The following is a 27,461-nucleotide window of genomic DNA, read 5'->3' on the forward strand; positions in this document are numbered from 1 at the left end:
CTTCTTCTTCTTCTTCTTCTTCTTCTTCTTCTTCTTCTTCTTCTTCTTCTTCTTCTTCTTCCTCTTCCTCTTCTTCCTCTTCTTCCTCTTCTCCTCCTCCTCCTCCTTTTCTAATTTCTTGAAATTGGAATTTAAATGATTGATTTTAGATAAATTTTATTCTCTCATACAAGCAACCAAGTCTAAAACTTTTCCTGTAAGCACTGCTTTTCCATATTCTACAAGTTTTGATAATTTCTGTTTTTACTTAGTTTAAAATATTTTTAAAAATTTCCTTAAGATTCATTTTTCACTAGATTTTTATTTAAAAATTATGACATCATCTCCAGATCCTTGTGGGGACCATTGATTATTACTGATTTCTAGTTCATTTCCAGTGTAGTCAAGGAGCAGGCATGGTACAATTACATCATTTAAAATGTGTTACTATTTTGGACCAGGGATATAGATCAGTGGTTAGCAGTAGTTTAGAGCACTGGCTACTCTTTCAGAGGACTTGTGTTTGAATTCCAGCATCCACATGGTAGCTCACAATTATTTGTAACTTAATTTCCAGGAGATCTAATGTCTTATTGGGAATTCTGGGGGCAGCAGGCATGTAAGTGATGCTCATAGATACATATAGGTGATATACCCATATACATAAAATAAATGTTAATAAATTGCAATATGTGTCTTATGGCTCAGGATATATTCTATCTTCATGAAAGCTACATTCGAGCTTGGAAAAAAATGTATTCCTCTACTTACTATAGGAAGTCAATTATGGAGGTATAAATTATACTGAGCTGGTGACAGTGGTTATGTTCAGCTTTGCCTTGCATGATTTTGTAACTATTGTTGGTTTCTCCCTTTCTGAAAGAGGGATGTTAAAAATCTCTGAACTACAGAGTGTATTTATTTAACCATTTCTTCCAGAAGTTTGAAACAGGTTTTGCTTTTTCATCTAGACTCTCTGTTGTTAGGTACTCACAAGCTAAGAATTGGAGTTTGTTTTTCTGAGGAGAATTGTTGCTACATTTTTATATAATGCCCATTTTTTTTACCATTAATATCTTTTCTTGATTTCAAATTTTATTTATCTAAAATTGATACAGTTATCCCCCTTCTGTTCACTGTTAGCATAGATCTTGAAATTCATCTTTCTTCACACTCAAACCTCTGAGAATGGAAGAGGAATGGTTTCCTCAAATTTTCAAGGAGAGTGAAAAATAATGTGGAATCCTGTGGTAAAAGCATATCCCCTAAAGTAACAGAGGCCATGACTTCATTGAGATTAAGTAGGTTATAACTGCAAAGATCAACAAAAACTAAGATAATGCTCAAATGCATAGACTAGGGCAATTTTAATTTTAAAGTATTCTACAGAAGTCAAGAGAAGTAATTGCCAGCAGAAAACTGGAGCTATGGAACTAGAAAGTCAAAGTACCCATGGTTTATCATTTCAATTTCTCCTTTGATTTCTGCTTTATTCTTTTTTCCCTTGTTATAAAGTAGAAAAAATAAAGGAAGAAGAGAGATAATGGTTGGATCATTTTTTTTTTATTGTGAGCTTAAATTTATTGGAAAAAAAAAAGAACAACACTACATGGTCTAGGTAAGATGCCAATCACATGATCAAACAAAATTAATTAGAGTGTGGTATTTGGAGAATAAAATCAGCTCATGTGAGGATGCCCACACTGACTAAGGCCATGCCTGGAGAAATGGTTATGATGTGGTGAAAGGGAAGGAGTCCCTTGTTACATGTAATTTTATTTTATTTTAATTTTGATTCTTTTCTTATTAGATATTTTCTTTATTTACATTTCAAATGCTATCCCGAAACTTCCCTATACCCTGCCCCTGCCCTGCTTCCATACTCACCCACTCCCACTTCTTGGCCCTGGCGTTCCCCTGTACTGGGGCATATAAAGTTAGCAAGACCAAGGGCCTCTCTTCCCAATGATGGCTGACTAGGCCATCTTCTGCTGCATATGCAGCTAGAGACATGAGCTCTGGGGGTACCGGTTAGTTCATATTGTTCCACCTATAGGGTTGCAGACCCCTTCAGCTCCTTGGGTACTTTCTCTAGCTTCTCCATTGGGGGCCCTGTGTTCCATCTTATAGATGATTGTGAGCATCCTCTTCTGTATTTGCCAGGCACTTGCATAGCCTCATACGAGAGAGCTATATCAGGGTCCCTTCAGCAAAATCTTGCTGGCATATGTAATAGTGTCTGGGTTTGGTGGCTGATTATGGGATAGATCCCCAAGTGGGGTAGTCTCTGGATAGTCCATCTTTTCATCTTAGTTCCAAACTTTGTCTCTGTTACATGTAATTTTAAATCTCCACGCTATTGCCTTCCCGGGCTGCACTTTCAGCTCAGCTCTGAGAACTTGCTGTTGCTGGTCCCAGTCCTGACATAGCTCCACCAAGGGCTAGCTGCTGTCCTAACCCGGAACTTTGTTCCTTCAACCTATTGTGGCTAACTCCACCAAGCCGCCCTGGTCTCACTCAGCTCTGCCAATTGCCAGCTGATGCTATTCCCATGAATATCGGAAGCTGCAATTGCTCTACACCAGCCAACCACCTCCAGATGGAAAACACCAGACTGCCGTAATATTTTAAAACCAGCCAGATAGCACAACTGCTGGGTGCAGAATCTATAGCCCTAAACTCGTCAGCTATCCTATGTTAGAATTCCACCCATGGCAGAGGCCGCCATCCATTCTAGTTCCCTCTAGGCCTTACATTGTTAGTGCTCCTCCCTCCAAAGCCTGGCAGAAAAAACAAAAACAAAAACAAAAACAAAACAAAACAAAACCAAAAACAAAACCTCCTCCTCCCCTCACTTTTTGCTCTTCTACTTGGGTCCGGGAAATTTCACCTTCTTTCTCTCAGCAAGCAATTGGCTTCTGCTGTCTTTATTGACATAAGCAGGAAACAATTAAGCAACCAGATTTTAGTATCAGCTCCTCCCCCTACAGTCCCTTGTAAAATAGTATTTGTTAAATGAGTTATCTTATAAATTGGAAACGCTATACCCTATAAATGTGAATTTCAAGATGTTAATGTACTTTCATCCTCAGATGTCATAACATTTAGTGATGTCTTATAATTAGTTTTAAATTGTTTTAATTTAGTTGCGGTTAACTGATTATCTATTGTGTTGAATAAGACTTTGTTCAGAAAGAAGGCTTTTACTCTATATGAAAATATAAAATAGATCTTCTCTTTTAAAATATTTTCTAGAGTCAAGTTGTTCAAATAAAGGACAGGAGGAGATCCCACCGGATGATTCATTTCCTTTTTCAGATGATAATATCTTCCCTGATGGAGTGGACGTCACCATGGAGATGGAGAGTGAGTCTAGGTTAGAGAAGTAGCTAATACACTGGCTGCCGCATTCCAGCCTCATGCTTAATGGAAGCACTCAGTAGTCCACGGGCTTTGTTGTGACAGGTCCTGAACAGTCAGTCTGCTTAGTGGTTTCTCAATCAAGGCAATCCTCGCCTGCCTCTAAGCCTTGGTCAACTTGAAGTCATGGAAAGATCACGGGTATCTTAGTCACTGTTCTACTGTTGTAAAGGGACACAATGACCAGGGCAATTTTTATAAAAGAAAGCTATTTAATTGAGGGCTGACTTACAGTTTCAGAAGCTTAGCCCATTACATCAGTGTCGGGAAATGGTGGCACTCACATGATCTTTTGAAACCTCAAAGCCCAACCCTGGTGACACACTTGCTTTGACCAGGCCACACTCATTCCAAGAAAGCCATACCTTCTAATTCTTTTTATCTCTTCAGACGGTTCCACTCCCTTGTGATTTAGCATTCAACTATAGGTACCTATGGGACCCATTCACATTACAACCACCACAGTGGGTTTAATTTCCTTTATGGTCTGTGTTAAAGTACCAGCTTATTCTTTCTTTATCTGCTTACATGGTCTTTATTTGGCCATAAAATGTGTGGCCAAAGGAGGTAAGCAATACAACAAGAAAAGAGAGCGATTGTAGGAAAGCCAAGACTTACTCACACAATATGCTCCTTCATAGTATAACTGTTTCTGATTATGTTAAAGTGAGGTCATTCTGACACCTATATTTGTCACAGATGAGATGTTTTGATTGAATAAACACCCTTCAGTAAACCCTTACCAGTCAGTGACTTTTGCCAATGTACAGGAGGCATGAGGATCTAAGTTGGAAAATCTTGTAGATTCTGGAGTATAAATTTAAACTGTTTATAAAGAGTACAATGGCCAATCTGTGTATTTAATTCTGATTGAATACAGAGACAAAATCTATGGGCAACACGCAAATAGCTGAACTGTCTGAGTTTATACCTATCTAATAGGAAGGAAAGAAATGTTATGAAATTTTCATGGTTTTGCAACTATTTATACTTTTTCACTAGAAGTAAATATTTCTAACCATCTTCTATTTCTACTGATTATTATTTGGAAGTAAATATTTCTAAGCATCTTTCTACTGATTTTTTTTTCATGAGATGATCTGGTTGGGGAAGCTATTAATAATCTCTTAAATTGAATTTATCTTACTTACTTAGTAATCCAAAAATAAAAATAAACATGCAAATTCCTAACTAGTTTAATGAATGTCGAGAGTTATTTTTAATGACAGTGTAGTATATTTTCTACTCTAATGCTAATCTAAATCCTTAGAAGGAAACTTACTGATTATATTAGTACTTGTCAAAACTTAAGCAGAGACATGACTGAGTATACTAGTTTGCTTCCCAAGAAACACAAATTGTATGATGACACCAATATTGTCCACCACCCAAAAATTAGATTTAGAATATTATTTTTGTAATTTAATGTAATCATATTGTTTTCATATCTGACTTTCTCCCTCTTAGCAGAAACACTACGAAGCAATTGTCTGTCCCTAGATAACAAAACTCCTGTGTTAACTACAAATACTTTAAAACACACATTGTTTCACCAGAAATGTGTATCAGAGGATACAATCAGTATATGAATTTGCTTAAAAATAATGCATATTTTGTGAATTTTAATTTTTGGAGCATACACAAAAAATATTGTAATACAACTTAATGTAATCTACTGTAGGTAAGTTGAACATACCAAATCCTTTATTAAACTCTCTCTCTCTTTGCCTGTCTGTCTCTGTGTGTGTGTCCAGTTAGCACTCCAGTGTCTGTACAGATAGGTATCAAGGCTCAGCTTTTCTGTCCCCCTAGTCCATCAAAAGAAGTGACACTTAGAATATGGGAAATAACCCCCAGAGGCTGGCCTTCCTGCAGACTACCCTACAGAGCAGAGTTGCAGCAGATCAGTGAAAAAATCTGTACTGACAGAGGGACCACTTGGGCCCCCCCACATCACAAGAGTTCTGACCTTCAGATCAAATCAATGGCCCTCAAGCATGATGGGCATTACTCATGTCGGATAGAAACAACAGATGGGATTTTCCAAGAGAGACATAGCATCCAAGTGCCAGGTAAGTCACATACTGTATTATTTAGGTCACCAGATGTTTTTCTTCTGTTTATTTATTTATTTATTTATTTACACTCTGAATTTTATTCCTCACCTCGTCCACTATCTGACTGTTCCACATCCCATAACCTCCTCCCCAACCTCCTGTCTCCACGAGGATGTCCCCACCTCCCACCCCCAGACAACCAGACCTCTAAACTCCCTGGGGCCTCCAGGCTCTTGAGGGTGAGGTGCATCATCTCTGACTGAACCCAGACCTGGAAGTTCTCTGCTGTATATGTGTTGGGGACCTCATATCAGCTGGTGTATGCTACCTGGTTGAGGCAATCAGATTTTAGATAGGAACAAATGCCTTTGAAGTTTTATGATGAGACTGAATCTTTCTGAAGTAACCCTCTTTCCAGGGAAAAATAGAACTGTAGTTTGTGAGGCAATTGCAGGCAAGCCTGCTGTGCAGATCTTTTGGACTCCAGATGAGGACTGTGTCACTAAGAGTAAATCACACAGCAATGACACCATGATTGTCAGGAGCACGTGTCACTGGGAGAAAAACAATGGCCACGGTGTGTTCTGCTTTATCTCCCATTTGACTGACAACTGGATTCTCTCCATGGAACAGAATCAAGGTAAGTATCCTGCCCCATTTTTAAAAAGAAGAAATAATATATATTTAACTTATTCTTCTATGAAAGATAAATATTTGATTTTCTGTCTGTCTGTTTGTGACAAATGTGGCCAAAAGCCACTAAGGGGAGGAAAGAGGAAAGAACAATATCTTGAAGCAGAAACCATGGAAGAATGCAGTTTGTTAGCTCCTCAGACCCATGCTAAGCCATCTGTCCATCTGTCTGTCTATGTATGTATGTATGTATGTATGTATGTATGTATGTATGTATTATTATTATTATTATTATTATCTTTATCTATCTATCTATCTATCTATCTATCTATCATCTATCTTTCTATCTATCTATCATTCTTACCTGCCCAAGGAATAGTCCCACCCACAGTGTACTGGCCTCTCAGGTTTCTCTAAGTTTTGTTGAGTTGACAATGAAAACTAAATAGGACAACAGACCCAGTTCAGACACTTCTAATGGTTTTCATTTGTCATTTGCATTTCTTATCTATATATGCATCTATCTACATATAGCTATAAGTGTTTCATAATCCATATTGTCTTAATCCGGGATGTTTCCATAATCCATGTATCAGTTCCAGTGATTTGCTAGGATGGTTCACAGAACTGAGGAAGGCACCATGCTTAGTCTTACTATACTGGCTTATTATGAAGACTGAAACACAGAGATAGAAAAGTTGAAGAGACTCATAGGGCCCTCTATGGAAGAAGGAGAACATAGCTTCATGGCATTGCGAGGATTTTTGTGCTCTTGGCTCCTTGATGTTATTCCTATACAGAAGCTCCTCAAACTGTAATGTTTAGGATTTATATTAATACATAGTCATGAGGGTTAATTGATCATTTGTTATAACTCAATCTGAAGCCATTCTTCCTTTACAAGAGGTTTAATGGTGGTGATGGTGGTAGAATCTGGCTCCAAGTCCAAACTCTAATTACAGTTTAGTGTTTCTGGTGATAGCCCTGACTGCTTTGAAAGTTTTATCCTAATCCAATCAGAATGGCTAGTATTAAGATAATAAAAGTCAATGGATGTAGGGGGTGGGGAAGCTTTACTCTTGGTTGGACTGCAATTGGTGCAGGTACTGTGGAGATCAGAAAACCGAGTTTTCTGAGGAAACTACTCTTTCCTCAGAAAACCTAGAAATAGTGACCGAAGTCTTCCATTCTCAGGAACATACCAAAGTACTCTGACTACAGAGATAATATTCCCATCTATATTTATAAATGCTCTATACCTAATAGCTAGAACATGGACACAGTCCAGATGGCTATCTACTTGAATGAATAGTGCCTGCGTGTGCACTAATGGCCTGGCCAATGTAGAGGCTGTTAATTGCTTCTGATTGGATTTAAGGCCAAGGAGACAATAGGTGCTTGGTATTTTAAGTGTTCCCAGGAACCCATGGATGGAGGGCTCACGGCCTATTTATTATTCTGCATAAAGGACACAGAATAAAGCTACTCTCTCAATTTGGATCACTCTACCTCAATTTATGACCCTCATATCTCTTCAGAGAAGTCTCTTTTTTTTTTCAGTGAAGAATGGTTAAAGCAGAAACTCTCAACTTGTCAAGGAAAAAAAACCAGAAAGATTGTAAAATTCAACAATCAGGGAATATCATAGAAAAACAGCTTCTGGCTGTGACAGGGTCTGAGCTTATAAGCTGACAGCAATGTAGTTTTCTGTACAGTACCCACACTAGACCAGAGCAGTCTATACTCTAACACAGAATAGAAAGGGACTCAGGAGTCCCTACCATGCTAACTGAGGAACTATGGACAGTTAATGGTTTCTTGAGGAGAGAGAGTCAGCTATCTCTGAGAGGATTACTTCTGGTAGGCTCCAACCTAGGAGTATATGGACAACTTAACTGAATCCAGTGGGCTGTTTAAAAAAAAAAAGACACAAAGTTTGTGAAGTAACAAAGTGAGGTATGGATCTGACAGGAGTTATAGGGGTTAGACATTAATACGATCACAATACTTTATATGAAATGCTCAATTTTTATAAACAAATAAAATGTAATAATGTCTTTCAAAAGACTAAGAATTTCATGAGCTGTACTTCAGACAGAGGACTCAGAGGATCTAAGCTGGATGTGACCCGAAAAACCTCCTCCCTGAGGACTAACTTCCATAGTCACCAAAACTGCTGTGAGCTGCCTAAAGGGGGAGGCAACTGGTAGTACCAACTAGCTGTGAGGCTTATGAACCACAGCAATGACAAGCAAGGCTGGTCCCTAAGCTGTGATGGTGGCAATCATATCTTGGCAGCAACTAATAGCTGTCAAATTATATTTAAGGCCAACTCAAGAGGAGGAAAATCATGGCTGATACTAGAGACCTAGCTAACTACTCCAAGTTAGTGAGGCCATTGATGTTAGAGAGAAAACTACCACTGCCCTTCACCTAACCAGCACAATGCCTAAGTTCTAAGTACCTTTACAGCCACCAATAAGCATGGCTCTTCACCCTTACCAAAGAAGCTTCTACTGGTGATAGAAACCATCACAAAGAGCCACAAATAGACTGCAGAGAACAGTGATCATAGGATATTAGGTCCCATGGATACATCTACAACACAATTTCTACATGTAATGAATGCTCAGGGAACATTGTCGAAGAGGAGGCAGAAATGTTATAAGAGCCAGAGAAGGAAGAAATCTGTGGGAAGATTGTGTCATCTAGAAATGTCAGAGAAACTTCACCCAGGAAACCTCAACAATATGGCTGCCTAAATAAGTCCTGAACAATAAATATGCAAATATGGAAGAGGGAAACCTCACTGGGCTTCACCCTTAGACAAAGAAGTACAGTTAATTAAAGGTTCGGAGGGTGGGAGAAACAGTCTCCCCTCAGGGATGACCTCTAATTGGTTATCCAAATATCAAGGGGTTATCCAATATCAAGTCTGAAATCATGTACATGCAAGCAAATCTGAATGAACACAGCAGATTGTATTTACATATTATGCATAAATAACAATTTAAAAAGAAGAGGCTGGAAGTTTGGGACAGGGCATTAGGAGGCAGGGCCACTTTGGGGAGTTTGGACCAAGGAAAAGGAGTGTATGGAAAGTGTATGGAAATCATGTAATTGGATTTTCATAAGAACAAAATTTGCATGTGAAATTTTCCCTTCTATAACTGGGAAGTATTAATAATACTTAGTGTGCAGTTCTCCACTTCAAAATACTTGCCAATACCTATCAAGCACAAAAGTTAGACTTGATTCCTAAACTTGATCCTGAAATAGTGGTCTGAGCTATATCTGAATTATAATTGATACAATGGATATTCTGTAAACTTCTGGAACTATTTTACATGATTTTAGGGCTGTTTGCCTCTAATTTCTGAACTATTATCAAACTGAGCAGACATTTTACTCTTGCCTGTATTTAAAGGTACAATGAGCATCCTGCCTTCCTTGCTGAGCATTCTCTATGTGAAACTGGCTGTAACTGTTCTCGTCGGAGGATTTGCTTTCTTCCAGTGGAGAAATTATTTCAGGTAGGAACCGAAAAATAAAATGTTAAGACTCATTAGAGAGAAAACATTGTCACAACTTGGCACTCACAGAGGACTGGGAAAATATGTTATGTAGTCCCGTCGTGGGTGTTCCCCCAGCCCTTCTGCTTCAGGCCATTGTGAACAATGGAACCCAGACACAGGTGCCCACAGCTCTGGCACAAGCTTCTGTCTTGCTACAGTTCTGATCCAGGAGGGACTTATCCTGATCCTGTCTTTGAGGATTCAGTGGTAGAAATGATGTTGCTGAAACTTTATTAGTGTTTGTTTCCCAGTTTCCTGAGTTCTGTGGACTTCTGTTCATTCCTGCTTAATTGTACTTTATGCAATTTGTTTTGTTTTGTTTTGTTTTTGTGTATTTCTAGAACATGAATATCCAGATTTCTGGAAGCCCATTAGTCTGATGACACAATACAAGAAAACAGCCATTTGCAATCAACTTTCTCATTGAAATCCAGCTTACCTGTCCCTGCTGTCTTCATGGTTGTTAGAATTCATTCTGCAGTTGGCAGTCGTGCAGTATGACCATATAGGCAAAAGCTTGGTGCTTACCATCAGCTATGCTGTGAATGACCCATCTACTTCCCCACTTCTCAGGCCAAAGAGAAAAATGTCTTAGGAAATGTGAACAGAAGTGCTGGGTAATTTTACTCCACTCAAGTCCCCCAGGAATGGCTTCCATCCACTTCTTCCCAGGATCATTTTATATGATCATGAAAGTTGCATTGCTGCATATGTATTAAAAGATGGCCTAGTCGGCCATCACTGGAAAGAGAGGCCCATTGGACATGCAAACTTTATATGCCCCAGTACAGGGGGACGCGAGGGCCAAAAAGTGGGAGTGGGTGGGTAGGGAAGTGGGGTTGTGGGGGGGGGAGGGTATGGGGAACCTTTGGGATAGCATTGGAAATGTAATTGAGGAAAATACATAATAAAAATAGAAAAGACAGTTGCATTGCCAGGTACCATGACAACAAGCAACACCTTCAAGTCAGTCACTAGCTGGCCTTCTTTCCTTGCTTGCTTGCTACTAAGTAACATGACAGTTGCCCTTTGTATTAATCATTCAATACATGACTAAGATCCATTTTTAAAAATCATACCTCTGTACTTAGTTAAAAGTTGATCCCAGAGAAGGCACTGCCAGTATCATGGGGGTAATACTGAGATCTCCCCTTACTGTGTAAAGTTGTAGTGTCCAAATTCCCTGTGATGTCTGCATTCTACCTTATGGGATGGATGGGTGTGATGAATCACTGAGGGCAAGGGTAAGACACTGGTAAACTGTAACAACTGTAAACCAAGACCTTGTCTTCACTGGATACACCTAGTACACCCATGGAAGGAGTTACAGAGACAAAGTTTGGAGCTGAGACAAAAGGATGGACCATCTAGAGACTGCCACATCTGGGGATCCATCCCATAATCAGCCTCCAAACGCTGACACCATTGCATACATAAGCAAGATTTTGCTGAAAGGACCCTGATATAGCTGTCTCTTGTGAGACTATGCCAGGGCCTAGCAAACACAGAAGTGGATGCTCACAGTCAGCTATTGGATGGATCACAGGGCCCCCAATGGAGGAGCTAGAGAAAGTACCCAAGGAGCTAAAGGGATCTGCAACCCTATAGGTAGAACAACAATATGAACTAACCAGTACTCCCTGGAGCTCATGTCTCTAGCTGCATATGTATCAGAAGATGGCCTAGTTGGCCATCAGGAAAGAGAGGCCCATTGGTCGTGCAAACTTTATATGCCTCAGTACAGGGGAATGCCAGGACCAAGAAGTGGGAGTGGGTGGGTAGGGTAGTGGGGGGGGGAGGGTATGGGGACTTTTGGGATAGCATTGGAAATGTAAATGAGGAAAATACCTAATAAAAATTTTTTAAAAAGAATTATATCTTAGCTAAAGTGGCAAGTGATTGGATTATTTTATTTTTGGTAAACATCCAGGGTGCAAATGAATGCCTTCTACTAGAGGGTACCTGGATGGTAGCCTCAGATGGTAATTAAAATTCATCCCATGTCATACTCTATTGCAGTGGATGGTGCCTGGGAAGTTGATAAAAGTGTGTTGCTCTAAGCTTCTTTTATAGTCTATGGCTCTGATCTCAGAGCAGTTTCTACTCAGCAGGTGACGAGGGAGAGTAGAGGTTGTATGTGGGATACATATGGGTCAGGTCTGGAGGAGTAAACATATCTGCTCAGATTCAACTGACGAAAACTTAGTCATATGATCACACTACCTGGTAGGAAACCTAGACAATGTGCGCTGGTTGACTTAAAGAAAAAGAATGAGGGCTGGCGCATACTTAGCACATCTCTGCACATAATAAAGAGAAGGTACAGTATTAATACAAAGATTAGTGCCTTTTTTAATAGCAGGAAATCACTATATGTCAAGAAGTAAATAAATTAGTAATTGCCACTCAAACCCAGATAAGGTATGATCTCTTTTGCCTCATCTTTCATTGTACTGTTTGATGTTTAAGTACTGATATAAAAAGGAAAGAGATCTAGTAATATAATTCTGTATTAGACATGAAAAAAACTGAGGCAGAGATTGCAAGTTGTTGATTCATTGTCTATCTTCCCTGTTCTTCTTGTGGAAGACAATTCTCTTCATCCCAACTTTCTAGTCACCTTTTTAAAAATAGGCCTCAAAGTTCATTCCATAAAGTGTCTATGGACCCTGTGTACCTACTTCAAACTGTTATTTGACCAATGAGAAGATACATAAAGGGCACTGTGCCAATTTTGCGTTTGTGTGTCTCAAGAGGTCCTGAGTATTTCTACTTTTCCTCTTATGGGAATTTGAAAGGCTGAGCCTGCTGGAGATCATTATAGAACATAGATGATTTATGTCAGTCCAGACTTTCATCTCTCTGTTGAGGCCAGATGAAGGATCCAAATGTCAGCTTTCTCTTAGACACTTGAGCAAACACAATCAAAGATGATCAGACATGAGCCTGTGCTGATCTTAGACAAATGAACAGTCATTGCCATACATTTCCTCTGGTTGGTTATCATGTAGCACATTTGTGGCATTAAGTAGCTCCTACATTGGTCAATAACATATCTCCAATTTTGTAAAGATAGATATAGATAGTAGCTTACATCTATTCAGTTTACCTTGCATCTTCTGACCCTGCCCATTTGCTCTGGCAAATGAGATGTGTGATATTTTTAGGACAACCCTCTAAAGAAAAGGAAGGGTTTTCTTTTGCTTTCTAAGCTATCTGTGGGACTGCAGTACTGATACGGTGCCTTGAGATTCCAGAGCTAACATGAGCCACGAATGACACTGAAGATGGCAGCTCTTAAGTGAAATGAAAAAGAGGAACAATGGAAGGACTTGGGCCTGATGACCATAGAGTTGCCCCACCAGTTGTAGACCATCTATTATCTGTTGTCTTGATGTGATAGACAATAAACTATGTTTTTCACGCCACTGCTGCTTTTTTACTTTGCACATAGCTGGGTTTAATTCTAGTTGAAACCAATACTTACCTGGTCAATTGGAAAGTTTACTCTCATAAAACTTGATTGTGTTCTACTCATGTACATGGTATCAATTATTCCCGTTCTCCCCTTAAAGGTAATGAAAGAGATAGGAATAATGGGTTAGACAGTGACCTCCAGGTCAATATTAGGACAATTGTTGCTTATGTAGGGGTAAGGTGGGCTTTCGATGGGAAAGCATTGAAATATGAGGATGTGAAAAGATGATACTGTAGTTTAATGATCCCTAGATGTTTGCAGTCATGTCTGTGCTGCAGGATTGGGGAGAATAAACAGAACCATGGGCTTCCAGAAAGGATGTGAGTAGGAGGGACAAAGGAATTGAAACCAAACTAGACTCCTTCACTTGTCAAAATGACAAATGTTACTTCTCTACTCATCTCCCACTCCCACTGCCATGGTTTTTTATGTGGTGTTAGAACAAAAGAGTAAACCACTATGCAGCTGCCTTGTCCAAGCTCCCATCTTCCCTTCTCTACACAGATGTGAAATAGTTCCCTCTTTGAACACACATGCACATATCTGCACATATATCTGTATATGTGCACACTCATGTATGTTTCTATATTGTGATGGATCCATGCCAGAACATGTTTATTTCTTTCCATAATACCAGATTTTACTAAATAACATTGGTAGCAGTTTGCCAGGTAGTACCAATTCCCTTGATAACTGACTAAGGCGACCCAATTTATTTTGTTCCAATCTTAACTACTGACTCTCAGACCATACTTTACATATCATACAGAAAATATATCTATTTTCTATATATTTATGCATCTATATGTATTTATCTGTTTTTATCATCTAGCTACTTATCATCTATTATCTACCTATGTAGGTTACAGAATGCGTTTAAAAGGAATAAAAATCTTCAGCAGACTTTAAGAAATTACAAAGAAGTCTAGTTGACAAGCACAAACGAAAACAGATAGGGATGTCAGAAGATTCTTCAGGGAGAGGAAGTGTCCAGTAACTAACCATTGAAAGCCTGTTGGAGATGCTGCTGTGGCTGCTGTAGGATCAAGTAGTAGGGACAGACCCAGCTGCCTGAGTGGAGCAATCTAAGCAAGGTGCAGGTACAGACCAGGGAGGCAGTAGAGGCCAGAGGTCAAGAGAAATGAATGGATGAACTGATGACAATTAGAATGAACCACGTCAGCACTGAGAAACAAGCCAACCTGAAACCCCTGACACAGTCAGAAATTGTCTGCTTGTTGGTCCCTTGACTCACACCCAGGGTGGTCAGATGACAGGTTGGTGAGGCTGCTGTCATCACAGTGTTAGGTGTCCTCCTTATGTGGTCCAGGTGAGGATGTATTAACTTTTCCTCAGTCTGGTCCTTGGACCTGTCTTTCCTGATGTGAGGTTAATATACTTATATGGTCTCAATTGGCTTTGATAAATGTGTTGGGTGGTTCTGCTCTTTCCTTTGGGAATAAGCAGGGTAGTCTGATCACAACACGATAATTACACCCAAAAATCAATATGATCTCCAATGAGGGATATTGGGAGCAAACCACAGTTGAGAACCACTAGATGGTGCTTCGACTTTTTTTTTGAACACCTTGAAGCAAACTAAAATCAGCATAGCTTCAAGCAAAGCAATCCCGCTTTTTCTTAAATTTCCCCTCCATACAACAAGCCTATATCTGGTTAACTCTAGCTTTTCTTGGGAGGTGTTTGGAATAGTTACAAAAAGAGGCAGAGCTAAACTTCTGCTTTAAGGAGAAAAACATCTTTTCAGTTCCTAAATGTGTACTGCTGTTTTCGCTTAACTTTAGTAGAAACATTTTGCTCACCAAATAAACTTCAAGGGGATCGTCACATGTGTGGGAAGGAAGGTCACTACACTGTCTTCATGGTGAAGCCAAGATTAGTACTCATTTCTTCCCTGTCAGTGTCAATGGCTTCAGATAAAATTAGCTTTTCTTTTCTCCACATCCTAGGCCCTCCCACGTCATATCTAGAGGCACACATGGTATTCTAATACTGGCAGGAAGGTACAGATAAATTAGGTCAACTTCCCTTTTTTCTAAAAGAGGAAACCAAGACTCTCAGATTCGGTGGTCATGGGGTGTCACTAAGAAGTCAGAGGCCCTGCTTTACTTCTCCCCAAGAGAAGGGAGCTACTTTCTAAGGCCAAGCCAGACAAGAGGAAGAGTTTGGTCAGCTCTATTTTAGATCACATCTTACTCATGTGGCCCCAAAGCCCCCACCTCCCTCACCTCTCTTGTCTGACTGGCCAAGTTCAAGTGATAGCTCTTTATCTAATTCATGGAAAAGAAGATATTAAGATACTTATACTGATTAGACCTTGTGTAGAGCTGGGCAGAGCTGGACAGAGCTGGGCTTAGGATCTATTCTTTACCAGGCATGAGTCCTTATGAGAGAGAAGCCCTAGAAGATCTGGTATACTGTGAAAAAGACAGAACTAGAGGACAGGCATGAATCCTTGCTGATGAAGGGGAAGACAGTAAAACTGAGTTAAAAGATGCATGAAAATCAGACAGTGGGCAAGGCTGGGGAAGAAAGGCATAGCAAGAAGAGGGGATGGGCTGCGAGGGTCAGGGTAGGGTCTTCATCATGATGATGGAAGCTGTGTTGTTTACTCACATACATCTTTTGTTTCTTTTATTGGCTATTTTCTTTATTTACATTTCAAATGCTTTCTCCTTTCCAGGTCTCCCCTTCGGAAATCCCCCATCCTACCCTTGCCCCCGTTCCCCTGCCTCTATGAGGGTACTTCCCCACCCACACTCCTGCCTTCTTGCCCTGGCATTCCACTACACTGGGGCATCAAACCCCCTCAGTCCCAAGACCCGCTCCTCCCACTAATGTCCAACAAGGCCATCCTCTGCCACCTATGAGGCCTGAGTCATGGGTCCCTCCATGTGTACTCTTTATTTGTTGGTCCACTCCCCAGGAGCTCTGGGACTTCTGGCCAGTTGACACTGTTGCCCCCTACCATGGGGCTTCAAACCCCCTCAGCTCCTTCAGTCCCTTCTCCAACTCCTCCACAAGGGAACCCATGCTCAGCTCAATGGTTGGCTTGGAGCATCTGCCTCTGATTTTGTCAGGCTCTGGAAGAGCCTCTCAAGAGACAGCCATATCAGGCTCCTGTCAGCAAGCACTTCCCAGCATCCTCAATATTGTCTAGGTTTGCAACTGTATATGGGATGGATCCCCAGGTGGAGCAGTCTCTGGATGGCTTTTCCTTTAGTCTCTGTTCCACACTTTATCTCCATATTTCCTCCTGTGAGTATTTTGTTCCCACTTCTAAGAAACACTGAAGCATCCATCCACACTTTGGTCTTCCTCCTTCTTGAGATTCATATGGTCTGTGAATTGAATCTGAGGTATTCTGAACTTTTGGGCTAATATCCACTTCTCAGTGAGTGTATACCATGTGTGTTCTTTTGTGACTGGGTTACCTCACTCAGGATGATATTTTCAAGTTCTATCCATTTGCCTGCAAAGTTCATGAAGTCATTGTTTTTAATAGCTGAGTAGTACGCCATTGTGTAAATGTGTAACAGAAGACACTTATTAAGAATACCAACAAGATTTGGCAGATTCAGCTAATCTTAATTTATTTATAAAGTTCTCTGAACAGAATGTCAAAACCTCTTACTGATTCATCCAATGGTGATTTGCAGATCAAATGAGGAACCAACAACATTGGCTCCTACATAGTGAAGAACCAAAACAGGTTTGTGAGAGGGAGTGGGTCTGATGGTTGAGGCTGATAGAGAGGGAGGGACTTTCTCTCTCAGCTGATGGCTTCAGTATTGATCAAGTACTTCTCCCACCATGAAATAGGAATACAATTCTTACTATTAGGCCAGCTGAAGAGAAGGTTTTGAAGACTGTCTTTATCTGGTTATTAATATTCCTCCAAAGGATGCTACGGAAATGCAGAATTTTTCAGCCCAGTCTATCAGCTTCTAAAGGGTTCTCATGTGTCCACAAGCACACAGGAAAACATTCATTTCATTGCTTTCTTCCTTATCTCATGTCTCCCCCCTCCTCCTTCTCTTCTTCCTCCTCCTCTTCCCCCTGTGTAAGACTCAGAGCTCAATCATAGATAAACACAGACAGGATCCCTCCTCCTCCTCTTCTGCCTCCTCTTCCTCCTCCTCCTCTTCTTCCTGTGTAAGACTCAGAGTTCACATACAGATAAACACAGACAGGATCTCCCCTCCTCCTCTTACTCCTCCTCCTTTTTCTCCTCCTCCTCTTCCTCTTGCTATGTAAGACTCAGCCCACACACAGATAAACACAGACAGGATCCCATTCTTAGTATATCTTTCCACTCCAAAGCTCCAGAGACTTAGTCATCATGAAAGAGAGAAGAAGCAAGCATTGAGCATGGCAGAGGGAAGCTCTGGGGTGAAAGGAGGGTATCTACAACTCTGATCAGGTGAAGAGAGAGAGCATTCACAGTCTCATACACACACACAGCAAACAGAACACAATACATCAAAGCAGAATGAATAGTGAAGTCAACTAAATATTAGGGCTTCTAGGGAAAGATAAAACAAAGCACGTTTCCAATTGCTGGAATGATTCGCCTGTCAGTAAGAACAGGATCCTGAACTGGAGCCAGAGTTATATGAGAAAGACTGGTCCTATAATGTTGCCTGTGCCATTGCGTTAACATGATGTAAAAGCTTGAGTACATCACACTTTCTAGTTTCTCTTCTGAAAACAGAGTGCCAGAAGGCTCCTGAGGAGAGTGGTCTGTGGTTAAGATGAGATTTACCACCATCTGAAAGACATATTGTCTACCGCGCAGCATCCTGAGGTTCCGAGAAGCAGCCACAGAACCTACTAGGAAGGCAAATCTGATGTGGTTGTCAGTCCCTTCAATGGACCTGAGTACTTCTATAAACCCGAGTGAGGTTGTGCTGGACCCAGGAGCCAGGCTAGGTCATATATTTTGATTTTTGCTGCAAGACCTCATGGTTTATTTACAAATCCTAAATTCTTTCACTTCCAGTTTTAAAACTTTTGGCCCAAGCATTCTATCCATAGCATAACACCTTTAAAGAAACTCTCCCACAGAAACTGCTGGTTCCATGGAATGGAAAATTGCAACATGGTTTACAAGACAGTGCAAACCAATCATCATTCCAAGATATGAGCTTCAGAAAGTTACAGGAACTGTCTTGGGACTAGGAAGAAGGATTAAACAGTTCCCAGTCCAGCAAGAAGCATCTGTCTTCTGTCATTTTCTCCACGTAACATAAAATGTGCAGTGGAAGGCAGTCATGCCAACAGGGGTGAGGAAGGTCAGTTGTTGGTAACATTTTCCACTGATCTCTTACAACTGAAACCTCAAATCCCATTACAGTCCAACTGCCTGTCAGCTATGATACTGACTGATGCAGGCCAAGGTGGCCCATCCCTTTCCATCAATTAAAAAAAAATAAGCAAAAGTTGTAAAGGCACACTTTTACAACACATGTGAAGTAATATTCAGCCTATACATTAATAGTCAAGGTAGTGACAAATTTAAAGATATAATTTTTATAAATCAAATTATACTATTAATAATTTTGGTGGAATCCACAGTTGAGAGGAGGAAAAGGACACTCAGCATCTGATGAAAATACAGACTAAGAGAGCAGAGAACAGATTGAGCTATCAGTCCCACCTTCAGTATGTACTGAATGCAACCATTCACATGCACTAGAGTTAAATGTTACAGCTTTATTTATAACAGCAAAAGGGGGAGCACCCTGGGTTTGATCTCAGTATCACCGTATCATTTTTTAAGAAGGATATAATGTTATGAAGTAACCATAAAGTTATTTTTATTGCTACTTTGTAACTGTAATTCTGCTACTGTTATGAACTGTAATATAAACATCTGTGATTTAGATGATCCCCGTGGAAGGGCCCTTCAGCCTCCAGGTTGATAGCCAATGGGATAGGGGCTACCATGAGAAGACTTCAAATATAGCTGATGTTGGTGACCAATATGACCTGCAAGAAGCTATTTTCCTACTTCATTTTTTCTCCACGTAGGTCATTCTCTGGCCTGCCTGCAGATCTATTTAGCAGCCTAACAATATCAGAACTTATGAAAGTTTGTAATTAAGATTTAATTAAAGGCATATGAGAAGAAAAATGAAGCAGCCAAGATCTGCCCTGGATATGTTTCCTTAATTATTTTGGAAAACAACATAAAGTCTGATATTTATGACTAGCTCATAAACTTTTATATCTAGTTTCGACTCCAAGCACATTGCAGTGTGGGCCCCAGAACTAATTCTGTGCTCTTCGTGGTCCTTCTTTAGCTGGGAAGGCTTTAAAATTGTGTTCCTTTTCTTTTATAGATGCTTCTGTTTCTTGAAGTTTGGGAAAGATTTTAAAATTATTTTTAGCATAATAAACATTTAAGCATAAACCTACAGAAGGGGAAGTATATAGACTGTGGTCCATTTAGTTTGTAAGTCACTAACAATTGAGAACCCTGAGCTGTGGGTTCCCACTGGTGTTCCTGCCTATAATGGGTTAGAGTCTGTGCCCTTTTGTCTTAATCTTTTCATTTCAAAACTCATTTTTTTCTTTCCCATTTAGTTGTAGCTTAGAAGACAGATCCGGTCAGCCAGAATGAGACATTTCCTGTTAGCATCAGATATTTGGATATCTCTAGCTCTTCTCATGTGGCTTTTGTTCCACCTCTTATGATACAGTATGCGTATAGTGATATACGCAGTATGCAACAAGAATCATTTTGGAGGAATATTGGATACCTCATAGGATGTCAGTCACAGGAAATGAAGAGGAAAAAGCAATCTATTGAGGAAAGGCACTAATGCCACAACTCCTGGCCCACAGATAAAGCCATAGATTACAATGATGCCACAGTGTCATTGGGTACTGGACAGCTCCCCTCATCTTATCATCTGTATCCTTGGCTCTTGATTCAGGGTCCTAGATGGGCAAGTGCCTGGAGTACAAACCCCAGCTCTCAGAAAAATGTGCAAAGTAAATAATTGTCTTTCCTGTCCTGGATCCAACTCTTAACAAAACCAAGCAGCTTTCCCTCCTCATAACAGAAGGAACATTCAAAGGCCAATTATGCTTGTCACAGTGATTAAAGGACAGTGTTTTTGAACCCACGATTCTGAGAGACTTGTAAGCAACAGCTCTAAATACTGATTTTAATGTTATTTACCTGAGAATATTAGTTTTCTATTGTTGAATAACCAAGTAGTCCTAAATTTATTAATTCAAGATAAAAAGGAAAAAGATTTATTATTTTTCATGGGTTCAGGAATTCAGGATCTTCTCATCTGATACTTCTGAGCTCCTTTAAGACATCAGCTGTAGATATATGAAGGCATAAACTGGACTTCAGGACCAGTTCTGAAGATGGCTCACTCACTTTCTGTGAAGTAGCAACCTGTGCTCCCTGCCATATGTTGCTCATCCCAAGCCCAAGTGCTTTCAGGCTTGGACACATTTAGTGATCCAGCAGTGAGCAGAGCAGCCACAGCAATGTCTTCAGCAACAGTTCAGCAGGGTTCTGTTTTTTGTTCTGCTGGTTATACAGCTCAGTACTGGTCAGTACCAGTTGGGACTGTACTGGGACATTGACACTGGGGTTTAAGCTGGATAGAAACATGGGTTTGATTTCATAATCATAGTGGGAAGTCATATTGATCCACCAACCATGTCTCTGAGGTCTATAGACTTGCGATGAGGTAAACATTTGAAACCAATAAGGCTTCTTGAAAAAGTTAAGTTTGAAGGATTAAACAAAGCCTAGAAGTTCAAAATATATCAAGTAGATTCAGGAGTCTTTTTCAACTGAAGTCAACTTGGAATCTCTTCACTAAAAGATCCTTTTTATGACTCTGCCAGAGTTGTCAGAATGAAATGAAAAATTGGAAAATGAAGGAGATTTGCAGCATATTTGGCAGATCAGTAAGCTTTAAAAAAACTAGATTCATTTTGCTTAGAATTAAAAGGAGTCATGCGGTTTGAGGCACAGATCTTAAATGACGAAGACCATTATTTTTCATGTTCTTCACTCTTGTCTATATGTAACTCCACTTAGTTTGACTGAGTCACTTTGAGTTCTATTGCTGTCATAAAATCAGTAGAGAATGAAGATAATTTGTGTGAATTTTTCCTACTTAGTGCATTTGGGATGATGTCACAGAATAGCCATAGCTATTATACATGAAAAAATTTAATACAATTTTGGTTGACAAGGATGTCTCAAGAGTCTCTCTCTCTCTCTCTCTCTCTCTCTCTCTCTCTCTCTCTCTCTCTTTCTTTCTCCAAGAGGCTTCACCTTTATGATGTAATCAATTTCTTAATGCTTTCTTTCTAAACTATTACTTTTGGGGGTTAAAATTTCAACATATGGCCATGAGGTGGTTGCACATACCCACACCATTAATCTCAGGACTTTGGAGGCATGGGTAGGTAAATCTCTGTGACTTCAAGACCAACCTAGTCTACAGAGTTTAGCTCTAGGATAGCATGCGCTGTTTCACAGAGAAACTGTCTCAAAAAAAAAAAAAAACCCAAACACACACACACACACACACACACACACACACACGGGGGGGGGCATTCAACCTATAAACCTGAGGACAACACAGTCTACAGTACACATCTGTTTGGTTTTAAGTAAGCAGTGTTGCATCTGATATGGGAAGAAACAAAGAATGAAGGAAAGAAAGAAAATGCTTCCCATTCCTCAGCCTCACATGGGCGTAGACAATGAGAACCAAGTTGCAATGGCAGGCAGACTTGTTTTGTAGTCCAACAAGGGAAGGGAAATTTATTGAGGTCAAGGGTATGCCAAAAATTTCAGCACTTCAAATCAACTATCAAACTAGGAGTGTCCCCAATGCTAAAACAGGGTATACTAGAATGTCCTGTGAAATTTCATGGTGGTTATAGAGTACAAGGAGACCTTCTTGAATGAACTGAAGGATGGCTTATGTGGAACTTGCATCAGCCACATACTACAAGATATTCTTGCTAGCTTGTGGAGTTTATTGTTAACAAGACTGTTTTTGCCTTATTACTAAATCATTGGTATGTGGCAGTAGGATACCGTAGGCAATCTTGATAGCAGAGCTCTCTAGACATCTATCACAATAAAAAAAGCAGATAATCAACACATCATGAAAGACCTGGACCTTTCATGATGAGGACTTTCAGAAAATTTCTAATATGGTATAGCGTTCACAGTAACCACAAGGTAAACATAATAATGGGCAAGTCTGAGCTTCATCCAGACACAGAACTTGTTAGCCTATCTTTGAAGGCAATATTCTCAGAACAGAGATAACCAGTCCCATTAGACATTAGAGCCAAAGAAAGTCTTCCAAAGTATGAAATAGACCAGAACTAGATGATCTACAACCTTAAGGATTAGTCAGGAAAAGGAGACAGAAGTCAATATTCATTGACACACCCATTTAATTTACCTTAATCACATCATTACTCTGATGAGGCCAGATGCTTTCATCAGCTTCACAATCAAGAACACTGAAGTTCCAATAGAAGTGGTAGAGTACAGGCTGTACCACAGAGTTCCTCCACAATACTTGTCCCTTCTAGATTTTCTTCTTCAAAAGAATATGGAAGAAGATGTGAAGGAAGCAAAATTGTTCTGGAATCAGAAATCTCCAGAAGGAATGGAAAATTGGCCTGACAATCAGTAAAGAAAGAAATAAGGTTCATCAATCATAACACCCTACTTCTGAAGACACAGCACACCACACCACACAGAGAAAGCTGATTGGAACTAAGTTAGGATCTTCCTCAATACTAGGTAGTTTTCATATTCCTAGGACGTCTGATATAGGATAATGGGGGAGAATTGCGGTCTTGTAGAAAACAAAGGAACATTTTTATGAACCACTGTATATAGTTGATAGGTTATGTAGCTACTCTAATGTATTATAGAGGGGTCCAAAGGAAGTAGATGATGATTTCTCTTCACTTTGAGACTGACTGAAGGAAGAAAGGATGCTCCTCTTTAAACTCTGCTTTATTCCTATGACCTCTTTTGAACCTCTCATTCTTCAAAATGGCAGGCTCCTGACATGAGAGAAGCACTGAGGGATAGCATCACATGCTTCTAGAGGGAAAAAACTTGTCCCTCTTCTTTAGTATGTCTTGTGACAGCCTGGCATACAGGATGAACAACAATTACTTTTTAAATAAACGGGTCGCACAGGCATCTAAAGGCTCTGCTAAAAATAAAAATTGGCCTTGTCTCTGTGGGTCTACCTCTGTGGTCTCATTGTAAGCATATGTTTCATATCTTAAGCTGTTTGAGACATGTGGTCTGGTTTAATAATTTCAACAAACTGAAATGGAGAAAAAATGCAACCAAAAGCCTTAAAGAATTTGTCTAAGGACAGCAGTTGAACACATTCAGGCTGTGAATCGACCAAACTGCAGACTCAGAAATAGCTAGGATTTATTCAGTGAGGGTATATAGCCCATGACTATACAGTGGGCTCTTCTTGATATGTATCTTAACCAGAGAGAAGCCAAGACCATCTTGCTGAGTATTGTTGTAACCTTTAGGATTTCCTCCCATCCTTTTTGGCACAAAATGTTAAAGAGATCAAAGCCAAAGTTTACTACATTTCTGTCTTCTGGGGAGTAGATACAACTCCTGATTGTTAAAATTTAGGATGCAGGTAGACCATTTGATCCTTTGTGCTGGCTAAGAAGGGTATTGGCAAACAAACCAAGATGACTCTTCAAATTCAGAGTTCAAGTGCTGTTGAGTTGTGAGTGCAGAAAAGTGCAGAGTTTTTTTTTTTTTTTTTTACAAAAACCAATCAAAGGAAAGCTTGAAACCCTTCTAGTGCTGAGTATGGGTTCTGATAGTCACAGCAGCTCAATACAAGCATGTTCACTTCTCTGTACTTAGCACTGCAATGCCATCTGTGTAACTTAACTTTCTGTAGTGGTGATAAAATCCCTAAGAAAATCAATTTAATGTTTTATTTTGGCTCCCAGTATCAGAGGGTTTCACAGTCACTGGCTCTGTTGATCTGGGCTTATGACAGTATTTTATGTCACAATAGTAGGACCATGTGGTGAAGGAAGACTGTGTACTTATGTCAGCTAGGAAGGGGGCAGGTACAAATGAACACAGGAATCCCTAATCCCTTTTCAATTTCCTATCCTAAATCCACTATGTTTTACTTTTTTTTTTCTTTTTAGATTTATTTATTTTTACTATATATAAGTACACTGCAGCTGTCTTCAGACACTCCAGAAGAGGGCGCCAGATCTCATTACGGATGGTTGTGAGCCACCATGTGGTTGCTGGGATTTGAACCTCGGACCTTCGGAAGAGCAGTCGGGTGCTCTTACCCACTGAGCCATCTCACCAGCCCCCTGTTTTACTTTTTAAAGGTTATATCACTCCCTTCCTCCAATAGCACCACAGGCTGGGAATTAAGCTTTTAGCCTATGGACCTTTGAAGGCACATGTAGAGCCAAACCATATATGACTATCCATGAAATACTAGCCTACCAAGCATGTGGTCAGAAAGTATCCAGAGTACATGATTGATCTCAGGATGTTTTGATTTTTTTTTCTCATAGCATATGAAGAACCTTTAGTTTTATGTCATCTTAAAATACTTTATAATTAGAAATGAAGTTCTGACAATGGTTTGATGTTAGCCTTTTGTTCTTTTCCTTTTAGTAGATTATCAGGGGAAACTGCTAGAATTTGTTTACAAAACACTGCCACCACAGAAACCACATAGCCTAATGAGAGGCACCTCAACTGAAACCCCAGGTTTCTCTAGCCCTATGCTCTATCTTAGTCTGCTGAGCTGTGAAGTACAGAGGTTGAATGAGCTAATTTTTATCTAAGTCACTCCTACTCTGAGGGTCTAGGCTTTCATGCAAACTGAGTAAGATTACAGATATTCACCTGGAAGGAGAATCTGAACCCAAAGTTAATGGTATTTAGATTTGATTTTCATAGCTGGGGATGGTACATTCCTATAATCCCCATACAGGAAAGGGGGATAGTGAATTTGAGGCTAGCCTGGATTACACAGGGAGACCCTATATCAAAAATAAATAAATAAATAAATAAATAAATAAATAAATAAATAAATAAATAAAACAACATAAACCCCAACTTCAGCATTTTGAGGCTTCATTTCTTCATTTCTTCTATAGAGTGGAGAAGAGTGTCTGTCACTTAATTACAACAGTGATATGAGATTAGATATTTCTTGGCAATTTTTTGATAAGTTGCTGCAAAATACTTACATTATTATTAGTTGGTTAAATAAACTAAAAGTGGAAAAAAAGCTCCTTTTCTAAGGTTTTAATATAATCAAGAGCTTTAATGAAACAAATAATAGCATCTATGTAAGAAGGTGAAAAATAACTTAAAACAATAAAGTTGTGCGGAGCGTGGTGGCACATGTCTTTAATCCCAGCACTTGGGAGGCAGAGGCAGGAGGATTTCTGAGTTCGAGGCCAGCCTGGTCTACAAAGTGAGCTCCAGGACAGCGAGGCCTATACAGAGAAAAACCTGTCTCGAAAAAAAAAAAACCCAAACAAGCAAACAAACAAAAAACCAATAAAGTTGAAAAAGGACTTACTATATGTTAAAGGGATCTTATAAAAGTAAAAGTGCAAATACGATTTTTTACTTTCATTTTGTTTATCTGGAGGATTAAATTGATGTATTTTTCTATATTGAATCATCCCTTCATCTCTGGGATGAAGCCTATTTGATCATGGTGTATGATGTTTTTGATTTTTGGAATTGGTATGCAAGCATTTTATTGAGGATTTTTGCATCAATGTTCATGAAGAAAATTGGTCTGAAATTCTTTTTCTTTGTTGAGTCTTTGTGTGGTTAGGGTATCAGAGTGACTGTGGACTCATAAAATGAATTGGGCAGTTTTCCTTCTGTTTCTATTTTGTGGAATAGTTTGAGGAGTGTTGGTATTAGCTCTTCTTTGAAAGTCTGGTAGAACTGTGTACTAAAACCATCTGCCCCTTGCCTTTTTTTGGGGGGGGGGGAGTGATGTTGTGGGAAATATAAACAAACAAACAAACAAACAAACAAACAACCTGGCACATTCTGTGCTTGAGTCTGCAACTCTGCCCCGTCCGGCTGGTCTGTCTGCTCTTATCTTGTGGAGATTCTCTGGCCAGAAGCTCCCAAAGCATCTCCACACGGTTCACTAAGTTCCTACAGACAGGTTGCTACCAAGCCAATACCATGCTTCACACCCCATGGCCTTTGTGTGATGTACATCAGGCAAAACCCACACTTTGCCGCCTGAAGGAAGATACAACACAAACTTAGTTCTAAAACAACAGTAACTCAATCGCTGGGTGCAAGAACTAAAATCCTCATCTAATAAGCCTTATTAAGTCTAAATCCTCCAGTGACAATTCCTGACAGATCCTCCATTGAAACTGGGAGACACTCATAATTATATCTTGTCCTCTCGCTATCCCAGTCCAAAAGGTCCTAACTCTCTCCTGCTTCCTCTCTTCCTCCTCCAACCTGGAAGTCCCTCCTAGTCATCCAGTGATTGGCTCCTTTATTCATTCGGGGATTGGGTCACAAGAACAGTACCAGGCCCATCCACAACAGGATGGCTTTTGATGACTACTTATATTTCTTCAGGAGTTATAGGACTATTTAAATAGTCTACCTTATCTTGATTTAGTTTTGGTAAGTGGCATCTATTGAGAAAATCATTCATTTCGTTTAGATTTTTCAGTTTTGTGAAGTACAGGCTTTTGAAGTAAGACCTAATGACTCTTTGATTTCTTCTTTGTCTGTTATTATTTCTCCCTTTTCATTTCTTATTTTGTTTATTTGGATATTGTCTCTCTGTCATTTGTCATTGAGTAAAGAGTTATTCAGTTTTCAAATGTTTGTAGTCTTTCTGTTGTTTCTGTTTTCGTTGTTGAAGTCCAGCTTTAATCCATGACAGTCTGATAAAATACAAGGAGATATTTTGATTTTCTTGTATCTGTTGAGTTTTGCTTTGGGATCAAGTATGTAGCCAATTTTGAAGAAGGTTGTATGAAGTAATGAGAAAAAGATATATTCTTTTGTATTCGAGTGAAATGTTCTGTGGATATCTGTTAGATCTATTTAATTCAAAATGTCTGTTAATTTCATTATTTCTCTGATCAGTTTCTGTCCATTGAGGATAGAGGGGTTCCATGTATGATTTAAACTTCGGTCATGTTTCTTTTTTTTTTTTTTTTTTTTTTTTTTTTTTTTTTTTTTTTTTTTTT

General features: G+C 39.6%; 1 protein-coding gene across 8 annotated transcripts in view; it reads left to right on the plus strand.

Moving 5' to 3' along the window:
• The window catches only part of LOC110311781 (cell surface glycoprotein CD200 receptor 3), a 35,489-nt gene that overhangs the window by 1,303 nt on the left and 6,725 nt on the right, over positions 1–27,461 (plus strand). The window contains exons 2-6 of one of the 8 annotated variants that reach the window (XM_021185309.1): positions 3,235–3,345; positions 5,154–5,471; positions 5,875–6,096; positions 9,517–9,622; positions 17,878–18,586. In XM_021185309.1, coding sequence (XP_021040968.1) covers positions 3,235–3,345; positions 5,154–5,471; positions 5,875–6,096; positions 9,517–9,622; positions 17,878–17,896 — 776 coding nt within the window. In that variant the 3' untranslated portion in view covers positions 17,897–18,586. Of the gene's footprint in view, positions 1–3,234; positions 3,346–5,153; positions 5,472–5,874; positions 6,097–9,516; positions 9,623–16,822; positions 16,860–17,486; positions 17,533–17,877; positions 18,587–27,461 lie in introns of those variants that run through there. The other 7 variants (XM_021185307.1, XM_021185308.1, XM_021185310.1 and 4 more) reach the window with 7 other exon arrangements.

This window comes from Mus caroli, chromosome 16 (assembly GCF_900094665.2).
Source record: "Mus caroli chromosome 16, CAROLI_EIJ_v1.1, whole genome shotgun sequence".
NCBI classification, from domain to species: domain Eukaryota; kingdom Metazoa; phylum Chordata; class Mammalia; order Rodentia; family Muridae; genus Mus; species Mus caroli.